This window comes from Bos indicus x Bos taurus, unplaced genomic scaffold (genome assembly GCF_003369695.1).
Source record: "Bos indicus x Bos taurus breed Angus x Brahman F1 hybrid unplaced genomic scaffold, Bos_hybrid_MaternalHap_v2.0 tig00003490_arrow_arrow_obj, whole genome shotgun sequence".
Classification (NCBI taxonomy): domain Eukaryota; kingdom Metazoa; phylum Chordata; class Mammalia; order Artiodactyla; family Bovidae; genus Bos; species Bos indicus x Bos taurus.
In genome coordinates, this window is record NW_020867684.1 from 1 (window position 1) to 23,128 (window position 23,128).

General features: G+C 47.5%; 1 protein-coding gene and 1 pseudogene across 7 annotated transcripts in view; both read left to right on the top strand.

Annotated features, from left to right (window-relative positions):
- Nucleotides 1–4,944: 4,944 nt before the first annotated feature.
- Nucleotides 4,945–5,212, top strand: LOC113889044 (annotated as a pseudogene).
- LOC113889043 (zinc finger protein 75D-like) overlaps nt 5,034–23,128 on the top strand; it is a 35,461-nt gene continuing 17,366 nt past the window's right edge. For 6 of the 7 annotated variants that reach the window (XR_003510143.1, XR_003510142.1, XM_027535931.1 and 3 more), the window contains exon 1: nt 5,063–5,540. Coding sequence is in view for 5 of the 7 variants with exons in the window: in XM_027535931.1 (XP_027391732.1) it covers nt 5,519–5,540 (22 nt within the window). In the remaining 2 variants the exon portion in view is untranslated. Of the gene's footprint in view, nt 5,541–23,128 lie in introns of all 7 variants that reach the window. The other variant, XM_027535935.1, reaches the window with a different exon arrangement.

Here is a 23,128-nt window from a genome sequence, read left to right on the forward strand (position 1 = left end):
CTTGGTGAAGGTCAAAGAGGAGAGTGAAAAAGCTGGCTTAAAACTCAACATTCAAAAAACCAAGATCATGGCATTCTGGTCCATCACTCATTGGCAAATAGATGGGGAAAAAATTGCGACAGTGACAGATTTTATTTTCTTGGGTTCCAAAATCACTGCAAACAGTGACTGCAGACACAAAATTAAAAGATGCTTGCTCCTTGGAAGAAAAGCTATGACAAACCTAAACAACATACTAAAAAGCAGAGACATTGCTTTGCCGATAGAGGTCCATATAGTCAACCTGTGGTTTTTCAGTAGTCTGTACAGATGTAGAGTTGACCATAAAAAGGCTGAGAGCAAAGAACCTGATGCTTTCGAGTTATGAGTCTGGAGAAGACTCTGAAAGTCCCTTGGACTGCAAGGATATCAAACAAAGTCAATCCTAAGGAAATCAATCTGATACTCATTGGAAGGACTGATGCTGAAGCGAAGCTCCAATACTTTGGCTACCTGATGCGAAGAGCTGAGTTATTTGGAAAAGACCCTGTTACTTGAAAAGATTTAAGGCAGGAGGAGAAGGGGATGACAGAGGATGAGATGGTTGGATGGCATCACTGATGCAATGGACTTGAGTTTGAGAAAACTCTGGGAGATGGTGAAGGACAGGGAACTTGGCCTGCTGCAGTTCATGGAGTTGCAAAGAGCTGGACATGACTTAGCGACTGAACAGCAACAATAACAACTGTGTTCATGGACTGAAATATTAAACATATAAATGATGTCCATTCTCACCCAAACTGATCTGTAAGTTTAACACTTGCTAGCAAGCATTTTGTACCCATAGACAAGTTTATCCTAAAATTTGTACAGATGAACACCAGCCCTAGAATAGCTAAATAAATGTGAAGAAGAAAAATAAAGTGTGAGGAATCACTCTAACCAATAGTAACATATACTCTATAGCTACAGTAATCAAAATAGTGTGATATTGGAGAGAGGATGGATAGACACATAGACCAAAGCAACAGAAGAGAGAACATCAAAATAGACCCACAGAAATATGCTCCACTGGTTTTTGACAAAGATGAAAGAAAAAAAATTCAAGGGAGGAGGATAGCTTTTTTAAACAAACTGTGCTCTAGCAATTGGGCATTTTTAGTCAAAAATTGAACCTGGATTTAAACCTCCAAACCCTACATAAATATGGACTCAAAATGGACTACAGACTTAAATGTGAAATAAAACTTTAAAAAATTTAAAAGAAAACATAGGAGAATATCTTTGAGACCTAAGGCCTGGTAAAAAGTTCTGACATATAATACCAGAGCCATGATCCATAAATAAATTGGACCTCATCAAATCAAAGATTGTGCTGTGAGAAAGCCCTTGTTAACAGAATGAAAATACAAGCTACAGATTGGGTGGAAAAATATTTGCAAACCATCTATCCAACAAAAGAGTCATATCTAGAATATATTATATAGAACTCACGAAACTTAATAATAAAAACAAGCAGTTCAATTAGAACATGACAAGACATTTAGCTAAGGAGGATATATGGGGTTTCCCAGGTGGCGCTAGTTTTAAAGAACCCACTTGCCAATGCAGGAGACATAAGAGATGTGGGTTTGATCCATGGATTCCCTGGAGGAGGGCATGGCAACCCACTCCAGTATTCTTGCCAGGAGAATCCCATGGACAGAGGAGCCTGGCAGGCTACAGTCCATAGGGTCGTGAAGAGTCAGACACAACTGAAGCGACTTAGCGTGCATGCACAGACAATATACAGATAGAAAATAAGCACATAAACAGATTTTCGCCATTATTAGCCATAAGGGAAATATTGGGTTAGCCAAAAAGTTTCAATTAACTTTTAGGCTAACCCCAATATAAATTAAAACCACAATAAGATATCACAATACACCTATCATAAGGGCTAAAATTTTTAAAAATAGTGATAACATCAAAGGCTGACAAGGATGTAGAGAAACAATATATTCAGAAATTGCTGACCCAGAGTGTAAAATGTTACAGCCACATTGGAAATTTTAACTGAGTCTTATGAAACTAAACAGGCACTTACCATACAGCTTAGAAATTGTACTCTTGGGCATTTATCCCAGATAAAGAGAAAATTTTGTTCACACAATAATCAGTGAACAAATATTCACAGCAGCTTTATCCCTAATAGTTCCAAACTGGAAGCCTTGGTGTCCTTCTTGGGTAGGAGGTATACAAATTCTGGTGCAACCATGCGAAGGAATACTAACTTAGCAATAAAAGCAGTGAACTATTGACACTTGACATTTCCAGCAACTTGGATGACTCTCCAAAGAAGAATGAGAAAAAAAAAAATCCCAGACTGAGTGAAAAAGCCAATCTCCAAAGTAAAAGAAAAAAAAAAAAAAAAACCCAATCCCCAAAAGTTACATCCTATAAGATTCCATTTTTACAACATTCTCAAAAAGACTAAATTATAGAAATAGACAGCAGATTAGTGGTTGTGAAGCATTAAGGAAGGCGAACAGGAGAGAAGTGGGTGTGGTCAAAAAAAAGGGCAACATGAGGGATCCTTATAGTTATGAAACTGTTCTGTATCTTGACTGTGATGGTGGATGCATGAATGCACATATGTGATAAAACTGCATAGAACAATTCACAAACACACACACACAAACGAAAAAGTAAATTGGGGAAATCTGAACAAGATCGGTAGATTGTGTCAATGTCCTGATTTTGATATTGCACCATACTGCAGTTTTGAAAGATGTGGAAAACTGTGGAAAATTGGGTAAAATGTACGCGGGATCTATTTTTTTCTTGCAACTGTATGTAAATCTACAGTTACCTCTAAATAAAAAGTTTCATTAAAAATTCAATTGCAGGGACTTCCCTGGTGGTTCAGTAGCTAAGACCCTGATCTCCCAGCGCAGGGGGACTCAGGTTCTATCCCTGGGTAGGGAATTAGATCCCACATGCCACAACGAAGACGGAAGATCCTGTGTGCCACAACTAAGACCTTGGTGCAGCCAAATAAATAAATTTTAAAAATAATTGCATTCTGTATATGAAAAGTGAACATGTGGAAACCAAAATTAAGCACACAGTACCATTTACAGCCATTCTAAAGGAAATGAAATAGATGAAACTCTAACAAAATATGTATAGGGTTGCTGAGTAAGTACAAAGAGGTGGCTCAAATCAGTTCTTTTGTGGTGTTGGAATATTTTTGTATCTTGATCATAGTGGTGGTTGCATGAATCCTGACATGGGATAAAATTGCTAGAGCGATACAGGCACACATACACACAAATTAATGCAGGTTAGAAAAATGGAGAAACCCGAATTGGGCCTGTAGTCTAGTCAAGAGTAATATACCAGTGTCAGTTTCCTAGTTTTAATATTATACTGCATCTACAGAACATGTCACCATTGGGGTACGTGGGTAAAAGGCACAAGGTCTTTTTTGTGCTATTTGTGCAACTTCCCTGAGTCTATAATTATTTCAAAATAAAATGCTAAAGATAAATGAGATGTGGCCAAGAAGAGGTTTCAGAAATGATTGGAGGGAACAGGCTCTGCACATGAATGAGGCAGGATCCAGTCTAGGAAAAAAAAAAAAAAAAAGGTTTCTATGTAGCTTAAGTCTATATTCATGTGGCCCCTTCTGTTTCAAATATTTTTGTTGTATTATACAAGTAATAGTTACAGATACACAAATGGATATACATACATATACACGAAAAACAAAAGGTATGTCTTTCTTCCTACTTCCTTAACCAGAGTAAATGATGTTCAATAATGTGACATTTATCTACCCTGATTTTTTTTATGCATTCGTATTCATGCATGGTTATATTGTTGTGATCCAATAACCTAGTGCCTCTCAAACTCTCTCTTCTCCAGGACAACTGCTCAATCAGTGTATATGAATCTGCTGGATTTCTTAAACATTTATACAGATGTCACAGAGATATTCAGTATGACTGAACAGGCATTCTGAGAGGAATTAGTAAGGTATTAACTTAGGCCAGCCCTCCTTGTGAAAACTGGGATGAAATCTTCATGAATCAACTTTTGCAGACGGTTTTTTAAAAGTCCTGACTACAATGAAGCAAGCACATTTCAATAATTCTGAAAATGTCATGGACTTTGAATTGGATTTGGTTTAGATAAACATTAGGTGAAACCACGAAAGGGCTTTAAAACCCAAGAGCAGATAAACAGCAATGAATGAGGGCAAATGTATAGCTGAGAAGACCTTGCGCAGCATCCAGGGCAAAGACAGACTAAGAGGAGTGCATAGAAATCACCATGGGATGAAAGGTAAGGACAATGGGGGTAAAGGAGCATTCACGAAATACACATGAACGGGGGGAAAATGAGCATGTAGGTTTGGTGAAATTCCACAGTGCAGAGTTACCAGAAAAAACATGAATTAAAAGTACAGTGGCTAGCTGGCCAGATTTTCTGCGGAGACAGTGAGGGAAAGGGGATGGTGTAAACGGGTAAAGAGCTCCGGGTGGGCCTTCCTTGCAGAATAGCGCATTCTGCAAAAGGATCCCAGGAGCGCAGCACTTGACAAAAAAAGCTTTCAGGCCCTCCGGCTCTCTTAGGAGTCTGGGAGGAGGCGGGGCTTCTCGGAGGGGCAGGTACCGGGGGGTGGGGCTGAGTCGTTCGCAGCAGCTCTGTGGTACCCGACAAGGGGCAGGGCCATGCTAGGGGCGGAGCTGCGCAGGCGGTCGCCAATGTGCGTGCAGGCGAGGGGGCGGAGCTGTCCCTAGGCAGCTCAGGTGGGGCCTTGGCTGTGGCGGAGGAGTCATCGAGAGCCCAGCCCCTGAGGGGAGACTGAAGGCGGGGCGCGGCGGAACAGGGCGGAGTGGGACGCGACTGCTGTTGGCCAGCGGCTCCAGGCCTCGCGTCCACCTGTCCGCCAGCTCGTGCTGCGGTCGGTCCGCGGGGCCCGCGCCGGCCCGGGCCCATGGCGGCGTCGGGGGCTCTGTCTGCGGCGGTGGCAGCAGCGGCCCTGTCGGGCGTGGCAGTGCGGCTGGCGCGCTCAGCCGCGATCCGCGGCTCCTACGGTGCCTTCTGAAAGGGGCTCACGCGCACGTTGATCGCCTTCTTCGACCTGGCCTGGCGTCTGCGCAGGAACTTCCCCTATTTCTACATCGTGGCCTCGGTGATGCTCAACGTGCGCCTGCAGGTGAGGATCGAGTGAACGCCCGCTACCACCTTCGCCCGGCCGCGACGGCAGGGGCATCAGCATGAAGGATCACTGGGCCGGGGGCCGCCGGGACGCTCCGGGGGGCGAGGAAGGAGCGGATCAGGCCTCCGGGCCCTAGACCTCCGCGGAGGACGCAACCACCGAGCCCCGGCTCTGGCCAGCCACTTCGCGGCCGGTGACGAACTGCACTGAAACTCTCAAAACGGGCCCTTTGCATCGAACTCGAGAAAATTATCTGAGTGCAGCCGACCTGTTGCCTCACTTTGGCCGAAGCGGGGAGCAGAAGGAAGAAATTCTTCAGTAGGAACATGAATGACTGACCCCGACCGAAAAGGTAGGAGGCCAGAGGTTGGCCTTGCGGGCTGGAGGGAGGTGGTGGCCATGACATCTAGATGTCCAGGCTGCCGGGTGGCTTGGGGAGACGAGGAAGGGACCTGAGGAAACCAGCCTGGAAAGCTGCCTGGCCGAGAGCAGGCAAGGCAGGGTGCATGCAGGCCCTCTGGACTCCCTTGTCATATATCCAAGATGGGGATGAGGGGCAGCTGCCTGGGCATCTCCGAGGGTCAGCCCATCACCTTGGCCCACGGCCCCGGTAGTGTCACCTGAACACAGGGGAATAGAGGGAAATGGCCCAGGAGAGGCCCAGAAAGCCCTGGAAGAGAGCGGATGCTGGCCCCCTTGTCCTCCACCCCTCGAGAGGCAGCCTGGACGGATGGTTGTGTTCTTGGCCCAAGCCCAGGTCTGTCTCTTTCTCAGCCCTTCACAAGACTTCCTCCTGGCAGGTCTCTGGGACTGCTCTCTGCCTGCTCCTGCTGTCTCTCTTGCTCCTCTCCACCCTCCAAAGCTTTGCATCAGGGGACAGGGAAGAGGGAAATACGTGTTCCTCCCAGCCCTGCCCCATCTCAGCCACGCTCCCTCCACCTCCTATCAGTGCCCTCCTGGTGCCACAGAATGCGCTGCCCCAGTCCTGGACAGCCTCCAGCAGCCCCTGTGTCCCAAAGGATTTGGGAAAGTGGGGGTCTCCTTGAGTGGAGGGCAGCTGTCAGGCTGGGATGGGAGAGCAGATGGAGAAGAGGCTTGTAGGGTAGGCGACAGTTGGGGAGACAGGGACGTCTTTGGGTGAGGAGGAAACTCTCAAGTCCCCATGTTTTTCTTGCAAGAACTGGTGTTATAGAAGGTGAACTGCCCCCTCTGTGGTCAAGAGAATCAAATCCCTGCCTGGGGCACCCCTGACCCTAGAGTTGCCTGGGGAGCGCCCGAGAGAAGGGACTGACCCCTCGAGGAGAGGCAGGGCCTTCCAGGTGGAGAGCCCAAGGGGAGGGGTGGCCTGGTGATCCAGTACTGGCATGAGGGAGGAAGGATGGAGCTAGAGACACTCTGGTGGAGCTCTGTTCTCCCCATCTGCTGGGCTCTGGGAAGGGAGACATTTGCCCTTGTCACATAGATCAGAAGTGGGGGAGCTGAACCTGCCTCCGGGCCTGAATTCCCCACCTGCCCCCCAGTCTCTGGGAGACCTGGCACAGTGGGATGGGGGAAGGGAGCACAGGCTCCCAAGGGACCTAGAGAGAAAGGCCCGTGGCAGGGAAGGTGGGGTGTATGGCAAGTCACAGGGAAGAACCAGGGGACAGTCTAAGCTGAGATGGTCACAGGAGCGATGAGTCCCAGAACCCCTGGGGAGCAAGGTATTCACACACAGTCAGGCCTCCCCACCCCAACCCAAGCCCCATGCAAGGCTTAACCAGAGGTTCCTTGGTGTTGAGTGGCACAGGTCTCTCAGTATGGGTGGGGGTGTCGGCTGGCTCCTGGGGCCGAGTGTAATAGGAGGCAAGGGATACAAGTGGGTGGGGTGGAGCTGAGACCCACGCATGACCCCATGTCTCTGTCTCCAGGCTGCCCCTCCTGCTAGGATCACACAGGAGCATCTGCTCTGGATGGGCCTGCAGCGGTCCTGGCTGTGCTGCTGACTGGTGCACCAGGAGCGGCACTGAGGGGAGCCGGGAGAGGCCCTGGCCCTCACCCCCATCCCACATCCACATCTGCCCCCTCACTGATTGCTTGCGGTCCTGGTCCTCAGTTCCTGGGACTAAGAACCACAGCAGCCTGGTTGCCCCTGGGACAGAGGGGCTGAGCCTCACACCATGTACCCTTCTCAGCCGCCCAGGGCCCGGCTGAAGAGCTCTGCCTGCCTCACCCCGAGGCCTGAGGCTGCACCCAGGCTACCACATGCCCCCCGCAGATTCCCAGAGATGGAAGGGCGCTGATGGCTTCCTCCCTTGTGCCAAGTTGCCTGGAAACCCCTGGTCCTGGTGGCCCCTTCTCCACCCCAACTGTGTCCCTCCAGGACCACTTCCGGGAGACTGCCAGCCTTTGGACTGCATCCCTGGAGTTCTGAGAGACTGTGACTTGGGCTGCAGGGGAGGAGAGGAGCGGAGGACCAGGGGCCTCCTTGGGGCTGATGCGTAAATGTGCCCTTTTCAAGTTTGGATCTCACCCTCTGGGTGACTGGATCCCCAGCTGCAGCCCCTTCCTGGGCCAGCCTGAGAGGACCTGGGGAGGGCACTAGGGAGTGTCTTTACTTAATATGTGTGTGCCTGTGTGTGAATGGGTGTGTGAGCGCACATGTTGAGTGCATGTGTGAGTGTGGGGTGTGTGTGGGCATGTATGTGCGAGTATGTATGCACATGCATGAGGGCTTGAGTGTGTGAGTGTGTGAGGGGGTGTGTGGATGAGTGTGTGGGTATGAGTACAGATGCATGAATGCACAGATGTTTGTGTGTGAATGTGCGGATGTGAGTGTGTGTGTGTGAATACACGTGTCAGTGTGCATTTGTGAATGGGTGTGTGTCTGTGCACAAGTGTGTGATTGCTTGTGTACACACGAGTGACTATGCGCTGCAGAGGGTGCAGAGCTGTTTAGCTGGTGTGCAGTGCAGGACGGGCTCCCTGTCCTTCCCGGGCTCGTGGCTCTGTTGGAGCTGCCTGGGCCCTGGGAGGCTGCTTCCCAAAGTGGATAAAGTATGTTGGAGATTCAGGGGCCCCGGGCTCAGAGACCCCTCGTCACCTGCAGAGAATCCCCACTCCTTGTGGGGCTCTGGCTGGGGCTGTCCGCCCCCAAAGATGTTGGCCGTGGGAGGGGCGGGGATACGTCCTCAGCACGTGTTCCTGCCACTGCTCTTCTTACCGTTTTGATCTCGAGTCGTTCGCTGCTTCTGCTCTCCCGTCTCTTCCTCATCTCCCGACTGGGCCCCTGCTGCTCTCTTTGCACTTTATTTGCAGTCTGGTTTTCAGGCAGTGGAGCTTACACACAATCACTGACTTGAATAAGACCACTGTTCCTTTTCTGTGTGTGATGAACTCTGCACCAGTCAGCGCAGTCTGGTCAGAGAAATGTTCTTGTTTCCAGTGTTGTCACATCTTGTGTCTGTCTAAGTTAATAAAAAATATTCTTTGAATTGAATAAAATGAAAACTGGAGGCCTCTTGTTTCTGGTGTGGTGCCCCCTTGGAGGAGAGGGGCTAGGGGTGAGCTCACCCTACTCTGGTGGCCAGAAGCTGGGGTAGGGGAGCATCCTGAGGGCTATAAGTGGGTAGGGTCATGGCAGGGATGGTGGCCTGTTCAGAAGATGCTCTGAGACAGGACTTGACTTGGAGCGCTGCTCCCATGATGAGAAGTCAGCAGCACAGGCCTGGCCTAAGATGTAGCGAGTGTCCCAGTTTGTCCCATTCACAAACTATTTGAATAACCAGACAGCTAAGTGTTTTCTTTATTTTAAAGCCTGGTGTTAGAAAGCACTTAATTCAGTTGAACCCCAAGGATGGGCTGGGGTAGGTGAGGTGAAATGGACCGTCTGCAGATCATTTTGTGTCACCCGGAGGCCCCTCTGCAGCAGCAGGTGGCAGGGACCCATCGCTTCCCTGGCAGCCAGGTTGGTGCCCAGGTTTGAAGAAGATCAACGTTGGGGACCAGAGACCAGCTTCCCTTCCCTCCACCTTAGACTCAAGCTGTCCCATCACAGGGCCCGGGGTGGGGACTCCGAGACTGCTGCAGAGGGAGCGGGGGTGGTGGTCAGAGGCTGTGGGAGGGAGGCCTGCAGAGAAGCACAGCACCCACCTCAGAGGAAGGAAGGTAGGGCCCTCTTCTGCGCACAGAAACAGAAACGTCAGGTCGTGGGGTGGCTAAGACCTGTGCTTAAGCAGAGTCCCACGACAGGACCAAGGCTCTGAGCTACTGGCAGATCTTAAGGCCTGGCCCTGACATTCCCTGAGGGTCCTGTCACCCCACTGGAGGGACTCATTCTCTGCTCCCCATCCTCCCTGTCTGCCTCCTGACTCTGCCCACCCTTAGACCAGGATCCAGCTCAGACCCTACCTCCACACCTGCATTCACCTACCCAGGCAGGGAGGAAGAGCACACAGCCTCCCCAGCCCTTATCTGGGCACCCTCGGCCGCCCCAAGAGATGATTGTCTGCTCTCCCTCCTTAGCCTCAGCCTCTGGTCTCAGCCAGACCTCTCCTGCTGTGTCTTCCTGCCACCTCCTGCTCTGCTCCTTCACTTCCACCACCCTGAGCTAAGGGCTGACTCAGCATCTGGGCCCAGGCACAGCCTGTGGCTTCTGGTCCAGTGTTCTCGCTGCCTCTGGGTCTCCTTCTTGGCACCCATGATTTTCCTGGGCCTGAGGCTGCTTCTGAGCCTGCACCCTGCACCCCGTCCAGCTCTCAGCTCCCTGCACCCACTTGCCCAGCCCCTCCAGGGAGGCCCATTCCAGCCCTTCTGCTGCCCCCCACACCCAACCAGGCAGGAGGAAGATGCCCAGACAGTGCCTACCCATGAAAGCCAGCATGGTGGGGCTTCCCTTCTGGCCAGAGCGCCTCCTGGGGCCTATGACCGACTTTCCCAACCTCCACAAACAGTAGGCCTCCATGGGCCACAGCTCCCCACCAAGGCACTGGGTATCCCCCCCAACCCTGCGCACTCAGAGACAATCTCACTCCCCACTGCCCCACTGACAGTGGCAGAAGCCCCTGATTATCTTGAGGCTGTGTTCCACCTCAGCACTGGGAACCAGACTGAACCTGGGAGCCTCTGCCTCTTCTGCAGAGCAGTCCCCAAGGCTACCTCAGGCCAGCTTCTCCCTTGCCTGGTCACCAAGCCTTTCTCGAGGCTTCCCTCAGTGGCTGCCATGACAGCCCTCCCTCTCTGTGGCCACCACAGGGTCCATCTGCAGCAACCGCCATGCTCATCCACCCACAACATCCCTTACCCAGAAATCCGAGGTCTTCTCAGGAATCCCTCCTTCCCCTGCCTCCCACACCCCAATTTATGCCACACATCCCCTGTAGCTCATTAACATTCACCCTGATAATGGGGTCACAGTGGCACCCAGAGGGCCTCAGGGAAGGTGATTCTTCAGAGACCCTGAGCCGCTCATTTGGCAAGACATATTTCCTGGGCTCCTCTCCATGCCCGACCCCAAAGTAGGCCCTGAGCACTGAACCCATGGACCAGACAGAGGAGCCCACACAGACCATGTGAGAGCATAATAGGTGCAGGGCTCATGGGAGGGTTCAGTCAGGAGGAATGCGACCCCTCGTGTACCCAGGAAGTAATCTGGGGTGTCATTGCTATGGCCAGCTCCAGGTCCAAGGTTAACTCAGAGCAGCCTGGCCACCCGGACCAGCAGAGCCATAGGTTCCCGGGAGCCGGTGAGGCATTCCACTCGTGACAAAGGTCATGAGGAAGGAGGCTCGGTATACGCAAAGGCGGGATCGAGCCTCAGGAGTCCCCCCGGATATTCTTGAGCATCTACCCCCAAAAAACCAGAGTCTGCCTACTTTATTGCTTTGTGCTCTCACCTCTGACTTTACTGGGGGGCTGTCCCCCACCACCATCTCGCTCTCTCTGTCAAAGAGTTAACTTACAGCTCCAATTAATAAAATTCCTGGGCAATTAGGAGTGTTTAAATCCAAACCCCTCAGATGGCTCTCTAACTCGCCTGACAAGTTTACCCGGACTCCTACAGCTATGCAAAGGATTGTTTACAGTCTCCCAGCCTTGAGAGGCACGGGAAGCTTAAGATATTCAAATAGCTTAGAGCCTCTCAGAGAGTTAGAAACTGTCAGAATAAAACTAGTAAAAGATTTCATTGATGAGTCAATGCCTGCTGCCAAGTTTTCACATCCCCTGAATTGTATCCTTGGATATGTATTAATTAATAGTTGGTATGTAGAAAAAATATGTAGTGGCCTTGGTGTTAGTAACTTTAGACCCTTAAAGTAATAAATTCTTTCCTTTGTTGTAAACCGATTACACATTCGCCCTATAGGAATGCAATTTTATCTTCGGAAGATGGTGCCAAACCTTAAAATAATTACTCTTAGAGAAAATAAGTCTTTGTTGATAAGTCCTTGTCAAGAGTCATAAAATGTTAATAGGCCTTCTGGCCAGAAGATGATGTAAATCACCTAAACCATTTGTATACGATACATTTGCAGGAAAGAAAGCCTGGTTTTTGATAAGGATCAAAAACTGCTGACTTTGCATCCCCTATTATCCTCTATGTGTAACTTAGGGTATAAAAACCCCTGTTGAAAATAAAGCTATGGGCCTTGCTCACCAACGCTTGGTCTCCCCATGTCATTCTTCCCTTTAACTTCTGGCTGAAGTCTCGATCTGGAGCGCGGATATCCTCTGCGACCATTTATTTGCCTGGGCTTCTAAGACCCACTCGAGAAGGTGTCTAAGGTGGGGCACCTTCCGCTATTCGAGAGAGCGCCTGCGGCCTCCGTGGTCAGAGCTAACCTGGTGTCACCGGTTATATTGATTTTCCGCGTAAACCAAGCTACTCAGCCTCTTTTCTCCACTGAATTTTCCGACTGAGCTATGCTCATTCTATTACTCTTTATATCTCTAATTAGCTTATAAATAGTCGCCTAGGCCGTCTCTCCTTCGAATACCCTGGATCAGCCGGGGCTGGACCCCGGCAATAGGTGACTTTCCCAGTTCCCAGAGACTGGCAGCCAAAGATTGCATTTTTACATGGTGCAGATTAAAAAGAAATGTCAGGACACATGTGGCAGGAATTCCAATGAATGCCCCAGATACAACTGGAAGGTAATTCCATCGATGTTCTCGAGGCAATTTTTTTGGAAAGTCTTATCGAAAGTTGTTTCCAGGTGAATACCACGGCAGATCGGAGCACTTTTTAAAGCATTTTTTATTCAGATGTTGTGCACATCCTTAACCCAGACCCCGTGGAGTGTTCTCCATCCTGCTTTTCCTACCTCTCTCTACAACAGGGTTTTGCACCCAGGAGTACAGAGGGCAGAGCCCCAGCCCAGGAATGAAAGGCCGGGTGGGTTCCAGCTCCACAGATCACCAGCTCTGGGCATGTGGGCATGGCACCGTGCCTCCCTGCACCCGTTTCCTGGCCTACAGGCACAGTAGTGCAGGCCCCAGGGAAGCAACTTCTCAGTTCTCTTTGATGTTTTGAGACCAGTAGACTATTTTCTCTATGTTTCTGTTTTCTCATTTTCTATGACTTCATGATGATGGCAAATCTCCATGTACATGCCACCTGCGAAATACTGCAGTTTGACCTTGCCTTGCCGGGCGCCCTTTCTGCAAGGTCAAATTTAACAGAAAGCCAGTCTCTGTCACCCTGGGAATCCCAGTTATATGGCTAAAGCAGAGGCTCTACAACCTCATCTTGGCACCATTCCTCCCACTCCCTTTCTGTGCCCCAAGACCTCTCTTCTCATCCCCTTAGCATCTATGTCTTTTTTTTAGAAATGTCTGTTTAGCTTTTCTGCCCATTTTTTTCATTTTTTTATATTGAGTTTCCTGATCTGTTTGTATATTTTGGAAATTAAACACTTGATAAATTAGGAGTATGGTATTAACGTATACACACCGCTGCTGCTGCTAAGTCACTTCAGTCGTGTCCGACTCTGTGCGACCCCATAGATGGCAGCCCACCAGGCCCCGCTGTCCCTGGGATTCTCTAGGCAAGAACACTGGAGTGGGTTGCCATTTCCTCCTCCAATGCATGAAAGTGAAAAGTGAAAGCGAAGTCGCTCAGTCGTGTCCGACTCTTCGTGACCCCATGGACTGCAGCCTACTAGGCTCCTCCGTCCATGGGATTTTCCAGGCAAGAGTACTGGAGTGGGATGCCATCGCCTTCTCCCGTATACACACTACTATATATAAAATAAACAAGGATTTACTGTAAAGCATAGGCAACGATGTTCACTATTTTCTAATAACTCAGAAAAATTTTAAAAAGAATATACGTATATAAAACCGAATCACTTTGCTGTGCTCCTAAAACTAACATAATATTGTATATCAGCTGTACTTCAATTTAAAAAACAAAACAGACTGTATATGCATGACTGTTTCTGTCAATGAAGTTCTTGGTCACACAATACCCACAGGGTTTTCTGATATAGTTCAAGGGATCCATCAGCTCTGGCCAGCCTTGGACTGGAGCATGGAGCCTTCACCAAGTTTTGGCAGAATTTGCTTTCTGTAATGAACAAACCGTGAGGACGAGATATACAGGTTTTCAAGTTATAGGAGGTGCAAGATCTTGAGCAAATAAGAATCTATGAACTGACTATGTGCTTCAGATTTCTATGCACACCACAAGATTTGCAAGTACATCTGGGATGCAGGGTACCCCCTTAAGTCACCAGGGACTTTTCAGAACACCAGCAGTACTGGAAATTGTCATTACCTCTTATACACCAGGCACGTGGTGCTTGGAGCAGACTTGGGAGGGGAAACTAGCTGGGTTCGAACCCAGACTCTTGAGCGGAGTCACTTTGGCCAGGTCCTTCAGACTCTCTGGGCTTCCCTGGTGGCTGAGTGGTAAAGAATCTGCTTGAAACCCGCTTGAGAGGCGGGTTCGATCCCTGGGTCAGGAAAATCCCCTGGAGAAGGGAATGGCTACCCACTCCAGCATTCTTGCCTGGAGAATTTCAAGGACAGAGGAGCCTGGCGGGCTATGGTCCATGGGGGGTCATAAAGGGTAAGACAGGACTGAGCGACTGAGCACATTCAGATTCTCTGTCGTTCACTTCGTCTGCGAGATGGTGAGTAATTCCATGGTTCTCTGAGGAACATGTGAACCAGTACACATCAATCACTGAACAGTGAGCACGGTGACTGACTCGTGGAAGTGGTCTGTACACAAGACCCCATCTTTTTAGTGATCAGCTCGATTCAGAGCTGGTCAGAACAGCTGCTCAGTCTCAGGACATCAAAAGACAAGCTGCTCTTGCTGAAGCTGGGGAGGGGCTGGTGACTAGAGTCCTGCCTCTGGCCTCCACACCAGCAGTGAGCGCCCTTGAGCCACTTCTGTAGTGGACGCTTGCCTGCTAGTCAAAGTGTGGTCCAGGGACCAGCAGCATCAGTATCACCTGGGAACTTGTCACTCTGAGGCCTCCACCACAGGCCTATTGAATTAGGACTTACACTTTCATAATAACTGGTGATTCCAGTGCACATTAGAATTTGAAAAGCACTACTCCCTGATATCTTGAGAGTCGAGAGGTTGACATAAGTAAACTGTATTTTAAATGAACTGAAAAAGGACGTACAGTGACGTACCCAAAACCACAAAACTAATGGGTGGCAGAGCCAAGATTAGCATCCAGGTTTCCTGACTTTCAGCTCAGGCTTTTCTGCACGATTCTGATCAGTTGCACCCTGTGGCAGATTCCCCTCTGGTCCCAGGGGACAAGTTCATGTCTTGTTTCTGCAACCAAGCCCCTGTCATATGTCCTTGCATCTAAATCCATGACTTGTGAGACTTCCTTGGTTATCCAGCAGTTAAGATTTCACCTTCCAGTGCTCCCTTGATGGTTCAGTGGTTGAGAATTATCCTGCCAGTTCACTGCACAAGGCTTCCATCTCTGGTCCAGGAAGATCCCACTTGCCACAGAGCAACGAAGCCAGGTAGCCACAACCGTTGAAGCCTTCTGGCCCTAGAGCCTGTGCTTCGAAACAAGAGAAGCCACGGCAATGAAAAGCCCACGTACTGAAACCAAGAGTAGCCCTGGCTCGCTGTAGCCAGAGAAAAGACCCAGCACAGCCAAAATAAATAACTTAGGAACCGCAATGGCACCCCACACCAGTACTCTTGCCTGGAAAATCCCATGGACGGAGGAGCCTGGTAGGCTGCAGTCCATGGGGTCGCTAAGAGTCGGACACGACTGAGCGACTTCACTTTCACTTTTCACTTTCATGCATTGGTGGAGGAAATGGCAACCCACTCCAGTGTTCTTGCCTGGAGAATCCCAGGGACGGCGGGGCCTGGTGGGCTGCCATCTATGGGGTCGCACAGAGTCGGACACGACTGAAGCGACTTAGCAGCAGCAGCAGGAACCGATTACATTCTTCCGATTTCTGAGTGGAGCATCGCCACCTGCTGGTTGATCCCTTGAACTACATCAGAAAGCCCTAAAGGTGTTGTGTTGCCAAGGCCTTCAGCGACAGGGACAGTCATCCGTGCACAGCCAGTTTTGATAAGGGCAAGATAAGAAAGAGAAGAGAGGCCTTGGGACACACGAAGGGAGTGGGAGTAATATATGTCAACGTGAGTGTGCAGAGCCTCCTATAACTCGAAAACCCAGTGGAGCTGCGCCATCTACTGGTGGATTCTTTGAATTATATCAGAAAACCAGGGGGTGTTGTGTTGGCAATTCACATCACATCAATCAGTGGACACTGAGCACAGTGGCTGACACGCAGAAGCGGTCTATCCATGAGGACCCGTCTTCGTTAGTGATCAGCTTGATTCTGAGCTGGTCAGAAGAGCTGCTTAGTCTCAGGACGTCAAAACGGAGCACCGCGTCAGGGTCAAGGGCATAAACTCTCTATTTAGACACAGCAGCTCTACCACTTAACCAGGGCAGGCCACTCGGCATTTCTGAGCCGCAGCTTCGTGACTGGTCAAATTGGCGTGGGTAGCACCCACCTGGCGACTGTCGTGGGTCCAGTGCAGCCGCGAGCATGGGTAAGGGCCTGGCTCGTCCTGGGACGGGTTCGGTGGGCGGCAACTTCTGTGTGAACCCGGCTGCGGGGGCGCCCCCACTGCACACCATCCGGAAACAACTCACTCCTTCCGCCTCATCTGTAGCTCCTTCACCCAGTTCTCATCTGCTTGCCCTCAGCTGCACAGAGTGGGTAGCCGAGATCCAAAGGAAGAAAAAAGAACACAGGAAATGGAAGGGATTCTATTCATCAACCTTCCCTGGATTTGGGAAAGACAAAGCCACCCTGCGACTTTCAGGGTGTACTACAGCTGAAACCCCCTCACAGCCTCCCCCTGCTGTCTCTTTGGTGTACCTGAAGCTTTGGCCTCCCGCAGCCACAGGAGCAAGCCAGTTGGTACTACTGCCTCTCCTTCTGCGTTCGGGGAGTGGGGCCGCTGGGAGGGCAACTGAAGGCTGAGAGCTCCGCTAGATTCCTGCCCTCCCTCGGTTCTGCCCTCTGCCTCCACCAATCCCTATCTATGCTTTTCCATCACCTGTGTGCTCCATGGAGCATACGGATTTGCTCAGCCTTTTATGCCACAGAGGACTTAAACCTGCAAAGTCAACCACATTGTTTTCCTCTGGAAGATTTATGGAACTGCAGACTATTATTTTTCACCTGGGGCTTCTGAGGTCCCCAGTTAAAATACATCTGTTCTGGCATCACTTTCCCTCAAGAATACTTTCTGCTTTCTAATTCGTGTTGGTATTTTACCCTGACCATTATAGTTCCCACTGTAGTTCTGATTGGCATTCTAGCTTGTAGATCAGTCTCTGGTGAGTATATCTTAATTTTTGACTCTTGCAAAAATGAGTTCATTACCCTGCAATATCAAGAACCAACCCTTAGTGGTAACCAAGCAGATTCTCATCAGAGATCTAGCTGCTTTTGGCACACTCAAGTGTTCATAGTCAACTGTTCCAAGTTGAATTTGTCTTTTCTAAAAACCCAAAATACCCTTCTTTTCTTTTTTGGTTCCCTATCTTGTGTGGTGTCACCACCATCCACTCCAAAATCAGGAGTCATCTCTTTACTGGCTGTGTCCTTCTCCCTCATGCATCCAGTTAGTAAGACTCTACTTCCTGTTGTTTCTTGAATCCATCCCCCATCAGCCTTGCTTCGGTTTAGATACAACTTATGTTGCTGTTGACTCTCTACAAGTTTCCTGTCACTGTCTACCCATTCCCAGGTTTTCAGCCCCACCCCAACCAATGCCAATTTCACCCTCCTTCTCCTAGATAACATGGTTCATAAATATAGCCATCCCATTCTTCTCTCAATATCTTTCAACAAATCACAAAGTTTAGGATGAAACTGCATCTCCAGAGCACCTCTGACCCCGTCTCGCTGATGCACATTGTGCACTGTGAGGTTTGTTTTCTTGCTCTCCAGAGACTAATGAGGTAAAAGAGCACTTCATGTGCACCAGGGCCTGCATTTGTAGCTTCTCGCCAAACAGATTGCATTTCACAAACTTCATGACAATGATCAAAACACATGGAAGTTGAAAAATAATACAGAGATACTGCATGTTCTCATCATCTATGAGCAATAAGTATCAACCCATACACAATCAGAATCGATCTCTGCCCCCTTCTCTTTCCTGCTGCTGCTGCTAAGTCACTTCAGTCGTGTCAGACTCTGTGTGACCCCACAGATGGCAGCCCACCAGGCTCCCCCATCCCTGGGATTCTCCAGGCAAGAACATTGGAGTGGGTTGCCATTTCCTTCTCCAATGCAGGAAAGTGAAAGTGAAGTCGCTCAGTTGTGCCCGACCCTCAGCGACCCCATGGACTGCAGCCTACCAGGCTCCTCCGCCCATGGGATTTTCCAGGCAAGAGTACTGGAGTGAGGTGCCATTGCCTTCTCCGTCTCTTTCCTACCACTATGCAATTAATTCAAAATCAACCCTATATGAGTACGTGCAGGAAATTGCTTTCAAAGGTGAACTGGAAGGCCTTATGAATAACACTAAATAAGCAATTTTTGGATCTGTTGTATTCCTCCATTTTATTGGCTTGTAAGATAATTCAGACATCCTCGATGCAGGAATAATGTTTTCAGTTTCTAGGTCCATGAACAATACACAGCCTTATAGGAAAAGAAACTTTTGCAGGTGACTCCACCCAATGCAAGTGAGTGTACTAGGCCATGTGGTGTGCTGTGTGATGGTGCTGTAGGGCATATCAGGTGGCTGTAAGAAGCCTATGTCAAGCCAATAGATGAGAGTCTTCCTGGCATATACTAGAGGAACAGCATGCTCTCTTCATCTTTTCATTGCCTCCCTGATACTAGATGACTAAACGCCCCACTGTGAGATACCAGGTCTCTCAAGCTGCCCTGCATAACTGGTGATTTCTGAGGCTTAACAATTCATTAAGGAAAGAAAGAGAGTAGGTAAATAAATAGATCCCTATAAGAAATTATCCTTTGGGCCACAACACAAAGGCCACACATACATATTTGAGGACTATAAGAATGTTTAAGGAAATCTCCTGACCCTGCTAAGGTAAGGCAGAATTAGAGTGATTGGTATGCTCCTATGCATGGTCACAGAAGAAGTCAGGAGGTTCTGACACCAAAATCAAAGGAACAAAAGCAAAAAATAAGCAAGCAGGGCTATATTAAACTAAAAGGCCTCTGCCCAGCAAAGGAAACCATCAATGAAATGAAAAGGCAACTATTAAATGGGTCAAAATACTTGCATGTCATATATCTGATAAGGGGCTAATATCCAAAAAAAATATGGGAACTTCCCTGGTGGCTCAGATGGTAAAGAATCTGCCTGCAACTCAGGAGACCCAGATTTGACCCCTGGGTAGGGAAGATCACCTGAAGGAAGAAATAGAATATGTAAAAACCTCATACAACTCAAGAGCAGAAAAGTGAATAGTGCCATTAAAACTGGGCAGAGGATCCGAATAGAAATTTTCCCAAAGACATACAGATGACCAGTGTTACTCACTCACTTGTGTCTGACTCTTTGCAGACTCCATGGACTGTAGCTGGCCAGGCTTCTCTGTCCATGGACTTCTCCAGGCAAGAATACTGGAGTGGGTTGCCATTCCCTTCTCCAGCGGATCATCCCATCCTAAGGATCAAACCCAGGTCTCTCACATCGCAGGCAGATTCTTTACTTCTGAGCCACTAGGGAAGCCCAGATGGCCAACAGGTACATTAAAAGATGCTCTCACCACTATTATTCAACATAGTTTTGGAAGTCCTAGCTACAGCAATCAGAGAAGAAAAAGAAATAAAAGGAATCCCGACTGGAAAAGAAGAAGTAAAGCTCTCACTGTTTGCAGATGACATGATACTATACATAGAAAACCTTAAAGATACTATCAGAAAATTACTAGAGATAATCAGTGAATTTAGCAATGTTGCAGGATACAAAATCAATACACAGAAATCACTTGCATCCCTATACACTAACAATGAAAAATCAGGAAAAGAAATTAAGGAATGAATCCTATTCACCATTGCAACAAAAAGAATAAAATATATAGGAATAAACCTACCCAAGGAGACAAAAGAACTGTATCCTGTATACAGAAAATTATAAGACACTGATGAAAGAAATCAAAGATTAAAAAAACAGGTGGAGAGATATTCCATGTTCCTGGGTAGGAAGAATCAATATTGTGAAAATGACTATACTACCAGAAGCAATATACAGATTCAATGTGATCCCTATCGAATTACCAATGGCATTTTTCACAGAACTAGAACAAAAATTTCACAATTCATTTGGAAACACAAAAGACCCCGAATAGCCAAAGCGGTCTTGGGAAAGAAGAATGGAGCTGGAGGAATCACCCTTCCTGACTTCAGATAATACTACAAAGCTACAGTCATCAAGACAGCATGGTACTGGCACAAAAACAGAAATATAGACCAATGGAAAAAGATCCAGAAATAAATTCATGCATCTATCCATACCTTATTTTTGACAAAGCAGGTAAGAATATACAATGGGGCAAAGATAGCCTCTTCAATAAGTGGTGCTGGGAAAACTAGACAGCTACATGTACAGAATGAAATTAGAACACTTCCTAACACCACACACAAAGATAAACTCAAAAAGGATTAAAGACATACATGTAAGACCAGAAACTATAAAACTCTTAGAGGAAAACACAGGCAGAACACTTGATGACATAAATCAAAGCAAGATCCTCTATGATCCACCACCTAGAGTAATAGAAATAAAAACAAGAGTAAACAAATGGGACCTAATTAAACTTAAAAGCTTTGGCACAGCAAAGGAAACTATAAACAAGGTGAAAAGACAACCCTCAGAATGGGAGAAAATAATAGCAAATGAAACAACTGACAGAGGATTAATTTGCAAAATATATAAGCAGCTCATACAACTCAATACCAGAAAAACAAACAACCCAATCAAAAAGTGGGGAGAAGACCTAAACAGACATTTCTCCAAAGACATACAGATGGCTAACAAGTACATGAGAAGATGCTCAACATCACTTAGTATTAGAGAAATGCAAGTCAAAACTACAATGAGATATCACCTCACACTAGTCAGAATGGCCCTCATCAAAAAGTCTACAAACAATAAACGTGGAGAAAAAGGAACCCTCCTGTGCTGTTGGTGGGAATGTAAATTGATACAGCCACTATGGAAGATGGTATGGAGATTACTTAAAAAACCAGGAATAAAACCACCGTATGACCAAGCAATCCCACTCAGAGGCATATACCCTGAGGAAACCAAAATTGAAAAAGACACATGTACTCCACTGTTCATTGCAGCACTATTTACAATAGCTAGAACATGGAAGCAACCTAGATGTCCATTGACAGATGAATGGATAAAGAAGTTGTGGTACATATACACAATGGAATATTACTCAGCCATAAAAGGAATGCATTTGAGTCCGTTCTAATGAGGTGGATGAAACTAGAGCCTATCAGAGTGAAGTAAGTAGAAAGAGAAAAATAAATGTCGTACACTAATGCATATATCAAGAAGGTCAAGGTCAAGAAGCAACAGTTAGAACTGTACATGGAACAATAGACTGGTTCCAAAGCAGGAAAGGAGCGTGTCAAGTCTGTATATTGTCACCCTGCTTATTTAACTTCTATGCAGAATACATCATGAGAAATGCCAGGCTGGATGAAGTACAAGCTGGAATCAAGATTGCTGGGAGAAATCTCAATAACCTCAGATATGCAGATGACACCACCTTATGGCAGAGAGTGAGGAAGAACTAAAGAGCCTCTTGGTAGAAGTGAAAGAGGAGAAAGAAAAAGCTGGCTTAAAACTCAACATACAGGAAACTAAGCTCATGGCATCTGGTCCCATCACTTCATGGCAAATAGATGGGGAAACAATGGACACAGTGACAGACTTTATTTTCTTGGGCTCCAAAATCACTGCAGATGGTGATTGCAGCCATGAAATTAAAAGACGCTTGCTCCATGGAAGAAAAGCTATGACCAACCTAGACAGCATGTTAAAAATCAGAGACATTACTTTGCCAACAAAGGTCCATCTAGTCAAAGCTATGGTTTTTCCAGTAGTCATGTATGGATGTGAGAGTTGGACTATAAAGAAAGCTGAGCGCTGAAGAATTGGTGCTTTTGAACTGTGGTGTTGGAGGAGACTCTTCAGAGTCTCTTGGACTGGAAGGAGATCTAACCAGTCAATCCTAAAGGAAGTCAGTCCTGAATATTCAGTGACTGATGCTGATGCTGAAACTCCAATACTTTGGCCACCCGATGGAAAGAACTGACTCATTGGAAAACACCCTGATGCTGGGAAAGATTGAAGGCGGGAGGAGAAGGGGATGACAGAGGATGAGATGGTTGGATGGCATCACTGACTCAATGGACATGAATTTGAGTAAACTCCGGGAGTTGGTGATGGACAGGAAAGCCTGGCATGCTGCAGTCCATGGGCTGGGAACCAGTCGGACACGACTGAGTGATTGAACTGAATGCATATACCCGAAATCTAGAACGATGGTAACAAACAATTTATTTGCAGGACAGCAGTGGAGAAACAGACATAGAGAACAGACTAATGGACACAGGGAGAGGGGAGAAGAGGGTGAAATGTATGGAGAGAGTAACATGGAAACTTAAATTACCATATGTAAAATAGATAGGCAGTGGGAATTTGCCGTATGTTTCAGGGAAATCAAACACGGTCTCTGTTTGAGACCCACAACCTAGAGTAGAGGGATGGGATGGGGAGGGAGATAGAAGGGAGGTTCAAGAAGTAAGGGACATATATATACCTATGGCTGATTCATTTTGAGGTTTGACTGAAAACAACAAAATTCTGTAAAGCAATTATCTTTTAATTAAAAATAAATAGAAAAAAAAGATGCACTATGCTGTTAACCATCAGGGAAATGCAAATCAAAATGATAATGTGATATCACATCACACTTGTTAGAATGGCCATTATGAAAAAGAAGAGCTGTAACAAGTATTGACAAAAATGTGAAGAAATATGAATCTTCCTACACCACTGGTGGAAATGTAATTGGTGCAGCCACTATGGAAAACAATATGGATGTTCCTCAGAAACAAACAAACAAAAAAATAGAGCTACCATATGATCCAGCAATTCCACTCCTGGGTACGTATCACAAAAGAAAAAGAAAAATGCTAGCTTGAAAAGATACATGCAAGCCCTTTCCCAAGTGTTTTGGAGGAGACAAACCCAGCTGGCAGAAGCATTTGTAAAATGCTTATGTTTTTCAGTAAGATATGTATGTTGAAAAAGCTCCCACTTGTAGATGTTATTATTTGTGATGACTACAAGCATGATGGATGAAGATATGGCTCTGGGTGTGCATCACACCAGATACCGAGTGGGACTCTGGGCTCTGTAATCTGGGCATTGATGAG